This window comes from Procambarus clarkii, chromosome 5, assembly GCF_040958095.1.
Source record: "Procambarus clarkii isolate CNS0578487 chromosome 5, FALCON_Pclarkii_2.0, whole genome shotgun sequence".
Lineage (NCBI taxonomy): Eukaryota > Metazoa > Arthropoda > Malacostraca > Decapoda > Cambaridae > Procambarus > Procambarus clarkii.
Window position 1 is genome coordinate 44270956 of NC_091154.1, and position 11170 is coordinate 44282125.

Here is an 11170-nt window from a genome sequence, read left to right on the forward strand (position 1 = left end):
TTGTGCAAGGAGCCTATGCAATGCTTTCTAACTTCAGAATTGCATTTAAATACATGGATGGCGATATACTAAAGAAATTGTTCATGACTTTTGTTAGGCCAAAGCTAGAATATGCAGCTGTTGTGTGGTGCCCATATCTTAAGAAGCACATCAACAAACTGGAAAAGGTGCAAAGACATGCTACTAAGTGGCTCCCAGAACTGAAGGGCAAGAGCTACGAGGAGAGGTTAGAAGCATTAAATATGCCAAAACTAGAAGACAGAAGAAAAAGAGGTGATATGATCACTACGTACAAAATAGTAACAGGAATTGATAAAATCGACAGGGAAGACTTCCTGAGACCTGGAACTTCAAGAACAAGAGGCCATAGATTTAAACTAGCTAAACACAGATGCCGAAGAAATATAAGAAAATTCACCTTCGCAAATAGAGTGGTAGACGGTTGGAACAAGTTAAGTGAGAAGGTGGTGGAGGCCAAGACCGTCAGTAGTTTCAAAGCGTTATATGACAAAGAGTGCTGGGAAGACGGGACACCACGAGCGTAGCTCTCATCCTGTAACTACACTTAGGTAATTACATGTGGCATGCAGCTGACACTGTCCACATGTGGCATGCAGCTGACACTGTCCACGTGTGGCATACAGCTGACACTGTCCACATGTGGCATGCAACTGACACTGTCCACATGTGGCATGCAGCTGACACTGTCCACATGTGGCATGCAGCTGACACTGTCCACGTGTGGCATGCAGCTGACACTGTCCACATGTGGCATGCAGCTGACACTGTCCACGTGTGGCATGCAGCTGACACTGTCCACATGTGGCATGCAGCTGACACTGTCCACATGTGGCATGCAGCTGACACTGTCCACGTGTGGCATGCAGCTGACACTGTCCACATGTGGCATGCAGCTGACACTGTCCACATGTGGCATGCAGCTGACACTGTCCACGTGTGGCATGCAGCTGACACTGTCCACATGTGGCATGCAGCTGACACTGTCCACGTGTGGCATGCAGCTGACACTGTCCACATGTGGCATGCAGCTGACACTGTCCACGTGTGGCATGCAGCTGACACTGTCCACATGTGGCATGCAGCTGACACTGTCCACATGTGGCATGCAGCTGACACTGTCCACGTGTGGCATGCAGCTGACACTGTCCACGTGTGGCATGCAGCTGACACTGTCCACGTGTGGCATGCAACTGACACTGTCCACATGTGGCATGCAGCTGACACTGTCCACGTGTGGCATGCAGCTGACACTGTCCACGTGTGGCATGCAGCTGACACTGTCCACGTGTGGCATGCAGCTGACACTGTCCACGTGTGGCATGCAGCTGACACTGTCCACGTGTGGCATGCAACTGACACTGTCCGCATGTGGCATGCTGCTGACACTGTCCATGTGTGGCATGCAGCTGACACTGTCCACGTGTGGCATGCAACTGACACTGTCCACGTGTGGCATGCTGCTGACACTGTCCACGTGTGGCATGCAACTGACACTGTCCGCATGTGGCATGCTGCTGACACTGTCCATGTGTGGCATGCAGCTGACACTGTCCACGTGTGGCATGCAACTGACACTGTCCGCATGTGGCATGCAGCTGACACTGTCCATGTGTGGCATGCTGCTGACACCGTCCACAGATGATAATGTTGCTGACACCGTCCACAGATGATAATGTTGCTGACACCGTCCACAGATGATAATGTTGCTGACACCGTTCACAGATGATAATGTTGCTGACACTGTTCACAGATGATAATGTTGCTGACACTGTTCACAGATGATAATGTTGCTGACACACTCCACAGATGATAATGTTGCTGACACTGTTCACAGATGATAATGTTGCTGACACACTCCACAGATGATAATGTTGCTGACACTGTTCACAGATGATAATGTTGCTGACACTGTTCACAGATGATAATGTTGCTGACACACTCCACAGATGATAATGTTGCTGACACTCTCCACAGATTAAGGAGCTGAGTGGTATGGAGGAGCCAGTTAAGAAGTTGGTTGAGGAAGGCCTGGTGTACGCTGTCCTGCGGGATGTTGAGGGCATCTACCACTCCGCCAGGATCACCTTTCATGATGAACAGCTGTTCCTCCATGCACTCTTGTGCCAGTCTTTGCCTCCCAATGCCCACATCATCCAGGTAATTTGTTAAACTAAACTGTTTTATTGAAATTCTTGATTTTTATTTGCTGATATGTTTGCAGGATAATTAGCATATTTTAATAGCCAATACTGTATGTTAATATTTTAATGAATGATCATTATTTTTATACAGTTTATAGATGTGTTGGCCATGCTGGATCCTGCCACACAGGTGTTTCTTGACCTGGCATGGGCGGGGTCAACACAAGGGCGGGTCCAAATCCAGTTGTGCCCCGACACGAGATTGGCCAGACAATTTTTGTTGTTGTGTACGGGTCAGTTAGGCCACTCATACGTGAACACCAGACTTACACAGGTGTTGTCCAGGGGTCGGGCAGGGGAGTACATTGTGGGTGGAGACTATGAGTTTAATGATGGAAAGGGAGGAGCCTCGCTGCTGCCTGACCTGCAGGGCGAGACTTTAGAATGTGGAGAATCGGGTGCAGTGTGGTCACCGTGGGGTCTGGGCAGTGCCCGCAGTGCCCAGTTCAGCATCACAACCCGGGATGTGGCCTGTGGTCGAAAGTGGCCACGTGTTTTCGGTCATGTGGAGAACGGCCTGGAGCTAGTGAGGTTAGCAGTTCGTCTCAAAGACATCAGGGAGGTGACGGTGGTGGACTGTGGCGTTGTACTGCCTTTCTAATTCACTATTCCACCCCACCATTTTGACTTCTGTATAACCATTGCTTCTGTCCCGTCATTACCATGTCACCATCACCAATCTGTTATCACAAATTTCCTTTATCCATCCCTTGCATCATCACCCAATCATTCACTATTGCCATTATAATTTCATCATCATTTCCATTTTGTAACTTCTCGTTTGTCACTATAATTTGTCACTGTAACACTGCTGTGTCATAATAATTTTTGTAAATTACTATAATTGTAAGGTTTAAATTGGTCTTTGATGTTTAGCTCAATGATTTATCTTCGGACATTTTATTTTTCAGGGACCCTTAGTGGGTCCCTGAGCTACCCACCTGGCATCTTCCAAACTCGACCCATCCTCCCAATATGGTTTGTTCCTTAGTGGGTCCCTGAGCTACCCACACGGCATCTTCCAAACCCTCCTAACATTTAATTTATATTATTTTTTGTTATATATATATATACAGTATATACAAGAGTTCTTACATTTTCGTAAAGCCACTTGCACACACAGAGTTTCGGGCAGGGCTATAATTCTAATTTTCCCCAGGAATACGACCCACCAAATTGTTTAACAGCCAGATACCCATTCACTGCTGGGTGATTGGCACCTAGTTAATCCTCCTAGCCAGGATAAGAACCAAGGCCAAATCGCTCAAGAAGCACAGGAACGAGTGTTTTACCACTGTGTCACAAAGACTAACATTATAGTGATTATAGTAACTATTTGATAGAATATAAAAATGAGTACTTTTGCTGCTAACAATGTTCATGCTTTGTACTATTAATTTTGTAGAAGACACACAAAAAAATATCTAAACTTACCCAGGACTAGTACAGCACATACAGTACATATTTTAAGCTTGTCCTAAAATATTGTGTTTTAGGCCTTGGATTGTTTATGGAAGATTTGGAAATGTTTGGTGAGGTTCTTTAGTTACGTTTCCATCCTTTTTTAGCATTTTCTGAGGAGAGCCCCTTCGGCTCCCCGGACCTATACTGGGCTTATGTGTATATATTAGACCATGGCAAGTCAATCGATGGAGTTTAGGCCTTCCAGGGACCAGTGCCAGAACCTGGCTTCCCAGGGCCATAAGAACCTCCCTCCCCGGAGGAGCAATGGCCTATAGACACCCTCGTGTAATTGGAAGCAGTCTATGTCTGCCATCTACCAGTTCAGGCACCCAGAAAGGTGGGAATTCCAAAACAAACTACAGCTGGTTAAAAATTGCAAACCAAAAGCCAAACTAGCAAGCAGAACTCCCCAATCAAGAACAAGCAAACAAGCATGATGTCACCACAGCCACCGTGCCGCTCTCTGCTCAACTACCCTCTCCTTGGGAGGGGGAGGGGGGAGCCCTGACCTCCTCACACCGGCTACCTAACCTCAGTTCTGAGGCTGTTGTGTTTGGTGGTGGTCGATAGATTGGCTTCATCCTTTTGAGCAGGGCTGTCCATAGCAGTTTTGTTCTTCTGTGTGGTGGTATGCGAGCCAGATGTAACACTAGAGTACTGGGCCTGCATGCACCTAGGGCCACCTTCCCTAAGTGCCCTGTAAGTACTGCCCGTGCGGTTTAGGGTTATCTTCCATAGGCTGTTCGGGACTGCGTGTGTTTCATTTACTGCTCGGTGATTGCCCGCCCTTGGGGTCAGCTGGAGTTGTTCTTACTCCTGTTTGACATTGGATAGGAGGTAGCATTGTTGCTGGCTGGGACGCAAGGTTCTGTGCAGCTGTCTGATAGACGCATAGCAGCCAGTTCTGTTCCCCTCGGGACGTTGTGCTTTTGTGGTATTTTTTTTCTTTTTTTAATTTGCCTGATGGGGGTCTGCCTGGTGTGGCTGTAGAGCCACTTGTATTTGGCATCAGGTTGCCCATCTGCTGATGCTAAATACAGTTGCCTCTTATATTTTGGCTTTGGCGTAGCTTTTTCTTGTTAGCGTTTGGTGTCGATGACCCATCTTCACTTTCTCTAAGGTTCTCTCAAGTGATTGTTCACCTATGGGTAGGTCATTCTTATGAAGAACCTTCGTGGTTGTCCGGATTGGGTTCTTTCTCTCAATTGTAGCCTCGTTTTTGTCTACCTCTTCAGTCCAGGATATCTTTTATGGCTGTTTTCTTGTTGGTCCTCGCTTTTGGTTGTTGGGGTGGTGTGCTTCGTGCTCATATGCACAAACTGGTTTTATTCTTTTGGTCCAGATTGTCTGTTTCTCTGCCTTTACTGTCCGTTCTTTTGAAAAATTTGACGGTTGCTTGTGTTGATGCTAGAGGCAGAGGTCGTGTGTTTGGCTCCAGAGTTTTTCAGCGCTGTACTGGTTGTGTGGTGGCTGTCTTCCAGGGGTGCGAGAGCCAGGAGTTATTCCACAGTACTCGGGCCGCATGCGCCTAGGGTTATCCTCCCTAGGTGCCCTGTAAGTACCGCCTTCCACAAGTTCCTCAAGGCCTGCCTTTGCAAGGCCATCTGACTGCTCGGTTTTTCGGCTGCCTTTTGGATGCGTGGGGGTTTTGTCTTCCTTGTTTACCTTAGGGTAGGAGGCAGTTTGCACTGGTGGGGCGCAGGGTACTGCGCAGCTAGTTGTCACCATTCACGGCGACCTGCTTTGTTCCTTGGGGTGCGTTGTCCTCTTGCAGGGTTTTGTTTTTCTTTTTGTTTTCAATAAGCAGGGCAGATCTCCCCACAGGGGGGGGGGGATGTGCCCTGCTTATTGCCCACTTGCGCTTGACCTATTGCGGTTCTCTGGTGGTGTCCCCCTGCTAGGTCCCCGTGAGTGTACACGTTCCTGGGGTTCAACTGTTAGTTTGTTGTTTGGTAGTTTTGGGCGCCGGTTAGCAGTACCCTGCCTGGGCTTACCTGGGCGCGAGTCCTCTTATAGTAAGTACTCAAGACCCTGGGAATCCCCAAGGGGATGCGTGGGTTCGATGGATGTGTCCCCAGAGCCTTCCCCTCGCTTAGTGCAATTTTGAGGGTTGCTCGATCCCCTTGACTCGGGGTGACCCTCACGGTTTTTGCCTCTGTTACGCTGCCTGTTGGGCCGGTGACACTCGATTCTTGAGTCCTGTGAGTACTGTTGCTTGCTAGTGACTCAATTTACTCAGTCCATTGATGATCTTTTGCGGGTACAGGCGGCGCAGGCATTGCATGCGTGTTTTAGGTTGTTGCAATGCGCTAGGTTGGTTGCTCACCCGGATGCCCCGAGGCTGCCCCGTTTTGCTTATAGGGACTCTGTCTTGGAGGTGGGGGTTTCTTCGACCTTGGTTCAGTCTGCGTCCCCTCGTCCTTCCCCTTATGCGGTACATTCTGGCCTCCCCCCCCTCCCCCCCTGCTTCCGGCTCCGAAACATGTGAGGGTTTCTGAGTCGGGGGCAGGAGTTTAGATGGTCTTGAGTCTCAGGCGGTCTCGGGGAATGCCCCTTCTGGTGAGGTGACGGAGGCCTTCGAGTCCGCTCTCTCAGCCAAAGCCTCTGGGTCTGACCAGTGGACCCCCTTCTGTTCGGCTTATTCGGCTGCGCCGGCTTTTTCTTTAGGGACTGGTGCTCTGGGGGAGGACTCTGCCCTGGGTCCCTCGGAGGGGGATCCTGCCGCTGGGGAGGGGCTGACTTGGGGGCCTTGGGCCCCGCTGGACCCTGACTGGGTTTTTCTACCCTCGGAGCTGGGCTTATTGTTACAAGGAGTGGGGTTCTCTTTTCTCCCCCATGGTTCCATGTCCCCTTCGGGGCGTCGGTTCCGTCTTTCCGGAGGGTTTTCGGCTTCCCGCATCCAACCGACTGCGGTGCGGGCGGCCCTTGCGGCTTGCTTCTTGCGTGACCCGGATTTTGCCTCGGTGATGGATCCGTCATCCTTCAGGTTTGGGACTTCGTTCTCTTTCTGGGTCTGTTATGAGGTTCTGGAGTCATCCTGGCTGGCAGACTGTCCTATCTTTGCCTTGGAGGCCTGGCATTCTTTCTGTTGTTTTTGCACACTTGAGTGGCACGAGGTTTCTCCTGTGGTTCAGGTTTTCCTGGGGGACGACCTTGAACACCTCAATGAGTGCTTGTTTGCTCCTGCCCTTTCTCGGGATGTTGGTGTTCTGAAGCTCCATGTGCAGGGTTCTATCCCTTTCGGCTGCACAGGTGGCCAAGGATTTGTGCGCCAGGGGCCTCTTGGCTTCAGCCTTGCACTTCTTTTCCCTCCTGGAGCTGTCTTCGGACTGGCTTGGGGAGGACGTGGGGGTACTCGGGGCCGTTCCGGGGTCAGGTGCCTTGGGCTCAGCTGCTCGCATGTCGGCTACCTTGTTGAAGCTGTTTGCGCCGATCTTGCGGGTGCCCAGTTTTACGCTTCCTGGCTCGCGTGCCAACAGGCAGTGCTTGCTTCCTCTCTGGAATCGGCCTGGGCCCTGGCTCTTAGGATGTCTTCGCCCTTTTGTCCGCTGCTTTTTGCTCCGGCGGCCACCGGCTCAGTATATTCAGACTGCATCGGCCAGTTGCCGTCCAATGTCAGACTTGTTGGTTCTCCGGGGGTCCCGGGGGAAGCCTTCCCGGAGGGGTCGTGCCAGGGCTCAGGGTTCCTCTCGTCATGGTAGGACACTGGTGTCAGGTTCGGGCTTGGCTCTGCCTTCGGTCCCGCCTTCGGCTGGTTGGCGCCGTGTTTGCCCTGTTCAGGGTTCTGGGTCTCGTAAGGGCCGCCAGCCCTTTCGCGGTTCGCCCCATTGACAGGGCGATGGAAGGCAGGCTTGCGCTGTTTCTTCACGCCTGGTTCCACGATTTGTGGGTGTTTCGGGTCGTTTCTTTCGGCCTGCGCTGGCGTTGGGTGGCCCCTTCCCCTTCAGGGGGGTTTGGGGCGGGCGGGGCAGGCCTCTTCTCCTGCGCTCCGTCGAGTCGTTTTGGAGTGGGTTCGCTTGGGCGTCGTCGAAACGACGTCATCCCTCAGATGGGTTTCCAATCTGTTTTCAGTGCCGAAACGGGACTGTGTGGACCTGCGGTTCATTCTGAACTTGTTCCGTCTGGACCCTCTGGGTTCATTGCCCCTCCTTTCAGATGACTATGCTGTCCCAGGTTTGGCTCCTATTGGAGCTGGGTTCTTGGATGGTGTCCCCCGGACCTTCGGGACGCTTATTGGCATGTTCCGATTCATCCAAGGTTCAGGGACCAGCTCGGTTTTGTTCTGGGGCGTCAAAGTTACCGCTTTCGTTGTCTCCCGTTCGGATTGAATCTGGCACCTTGCGTGCTCACATGCCTTACACGGGTCATCGTGGTCCGTCTGCGTCTTTTAGGGTATCCGTATCGTGTGGGGAGGGGAAGCACACGAGAGCACGAGCTCTGTGAAAAACAACACATATCTCGGGATATTTCAGTGATACAGGAACTAAACACAGTCAGATAACTCATAAAGTGCATCTCAACTTATTAAATAATATACCATAGTGATTGCCATCCGACTTTTGTGCTTTAAAGAAATAACAAGTGAATTTTGTGGAGTCCACCTCGTAGTGCCAGAACCCACCCCATAGGCCCACGTCCCGTGTGCCCACCGTGTGTGTGTGGGTGTGCTTACTAGCAAATTGGTTTCCAACAAGTGTAATAGGGGAATGTGGATCGAGAAATTAGTAATAGAGAAAGTGAATACTATTGCAAGTCGGAAATAAAGCAGAAAATCCCTTATTGTAATACAAGCGAATTAATATATCAGTGTATAACCCAAGTAACTGGCAACTGACGGCCTCCAGCCGCGGCCTGGGACAACAACGTGTCAACTGTACAGCCTCTGGGACCCTCACCCTCCGCCGTGCGATAAGTACTGAACATACAGTAGAACAAATACACATATATATTGTTACAAATATACGGTATACATATAATATTATAAATATATAGATATATACAACAAAACAAGGCAAAATGGGAGTAAATAAACAAATTTGTGGCCACTGTAACAACTCCTTAAAGATGAAGGTAACGGGAATTGAATGTTATATCTGTAAGACTAGATTCCATTCGGCTTGTACAGGAGTGAGTAACACTACGGCACTGAGAGCTGGCCACTTGCTCTGGGTGTGTAAAAATGACCTGCTAGCTTGGAATATCCTAAAAAACCTTCTAGATAACATGACGCATGATCGGAAAACATCATTCATTGGAAGCCTACCAGCCATCCAGAAGGAGTGGGAAAGGAACAACAACAATTCTAATATACAAGGGGCGGAGGCTATAGTCAGGGATGAAACTGAGACTGAAGCTCAGGAAGTTGTAAACTCTGACTCAGTAGGCCAGGATGTAGATGACAGTAAACTAGAAAGTGTACCAGACACCACTGACAGCTCGATAGGTACAGACACTACGACGGTTCCCGATAGAGCAATTCAGAACAGAAGGACAGACTTATGCAAATTTTATGCAAAGGGCATATGCAGACATAGATATGCTGGTAATAAGAAAGGATTAGAATGCAGTTACCAACATCCCAAAAAATGTTTAAATATGCTTAGGAAAGGTGAGTGTTGATTTGGATCAATATGTAGGTTTTTCCATCCTGACATGTGCCAAACCTCACTGGAGGACAGAAAATGCTATGACCTCAGCTGCCCACACTTTCACGTGAAAGGCACGGAACGCTACATAAAGAGTGGCAAGCAGGATAATGAATTTGGAGGAAACTCTATAAATTTTTTATACCAGACCGACAAAGAATTCAAAAGGAGCAGCATGGAGAGTGTATGGAACTGGATGCCAGATCCACTTGCATTCCAGAATTACAGATACAATTACACACCGAAAGGGAACTACAACGACGACAGGCAGTACAGTTCATAAATGGCCTCCTCACGGAGTCAAATGCAGTATTTGGAGCTTTCACAGAAACCCATGCAGGGAAATTGTTGGACAGTGAGATCTGGATTCCAGGATATAACCTATACAGGTGTGATAGGAAAATTAGGTCACATGGAGGAGTGGGTCTGTATATTAGGGAAGACCTTGTATGCTTGGAGCTCCTAAACGTTACAAATGAGGTGGTAGAGGTACTGGGATTAAAAATAGAGAAAATAAATTTAGTGATTATTCTAATATACAAACCGCCAGATGCAACGACTGAGGAATTCACAGAACAGATAAACAAAATAGAGAATAGCCTTGATAATTTGGAGAACCCGATACCTGATATTATCTTCCTAGGTGACTTCAACTTGCCTAGTCTCAGGTGGAAAATAGCAAACAATAATATTATACCAGGAAATCTATCGGGACCTAACCAACCACAGATTAGAGAACTACTTAGATTCTGTGACAAATTTTCACTCAATCAGCAGATATCGGAGCCAATGAGAAATGAAAATATTCTAGATCTGGTCTTTACGAATAATGAAGACATTATCAGAGACATTACGATATCAGATACCACATACTCAGATCACAAGCTCATTGAAGTGCAAACGACCATCAATACTCAGAATAGACCTAAAACGTTGATAAAGCGAGAGGGGCTATTCAGTAAATTCAATTTTAATAAAAAAAGGATAGACTGGGAGATAATAAACAGGGAACTTACAAACATTCCATGGGAAACTGTTCTAAGTAATACAAGTCCTACAGAAGGAATAGAAAAACTGACTTCGGAAGCGTATCAAATCTGTCTGAAGCATGTTCCTTTGAGGAAAGCCAGAAAGAGATCTAACGTAGAAAGAGAACGCAGACGACACTATAAACGCAGGAAAAAAATAACGGAACTCCTTATGCAGACACGAATTTCCCGTCAAAGAAGGAATAATTTAAATAGGGAGATTGAAGAAATTGAGCGGAAATTGAAACACTCATATGAAACTGAAGAAAGGCAGTTAGAACAGAGAGCAATTCAGGAAATAAAGAAAAATCCAAAATATTTCTTCAAATATGCGAAATCAAAAGCAAAAACCACTGCTAGTATTGGACCTATTCATACAAGTGAAGGTTCATACATGGAGGATGACAAAGAAATTAGTGAAATCCTAAAAAAGCAGTATGAGGACATGTTTAGCACTCCAATAAACAACATGAAAGTGGAAGATCCAGACAATTTCTTTATGCGGGATATTCAAACCCCTGTAAATATAACTGATATCAACACGAGCGCACTAAATTTTGAAAGAGAAATTGAAAACATACCCGTGCACTCGGCCCCAGGTCCAGACTCATGGAATTCAATATTTATAAAGAAATGCAAAATGCCGGTAGCACAGGGACTCAGTATAGTGTGGAGGAAGAGCTTGGACACGGGGGAGATACCAGATGCACTTAAAGTAGCAGACATAGGCCCTCTACACAAGGGAGGGAGCAAAGCATTGGCAAAGAATTATAGACCAGTTGCACTAACATCGCACATCATAAAAGTTTTT

At 48.0% G+C, this 11170-nt stretch overlaps 1 protein-coding gene across 1 annotated transcript in view; it reads left to right on the plus strand.

Annotated features, from left to right (window-relative positions):
• LOC123763767 (uncharacterized) overlaps positions 1 to 2962 on the plus strand; it is a 199531-nt gene extending 196569 nt beyond the window's left edge. Inside the window, exons 6-7 of the mRNA XM_069302051.1 lie at positions 1996 to 2178; positions 2314 to 2962. Of these exons, the coding sequence (XP_069158152.1) occupies positions 1996 to 2178; positions 2314 to 2823 (693 nt within the window). The 3' untranslated portion in view covers positions 2824 to 2962. The remainder of the gene's footprint in view (positions 1 to 1995; positions 2179 to 2313) is intronic.
• The last annotated feature ends 8208 nt before the right edge of the window (positions 2963 to 11170 follow it).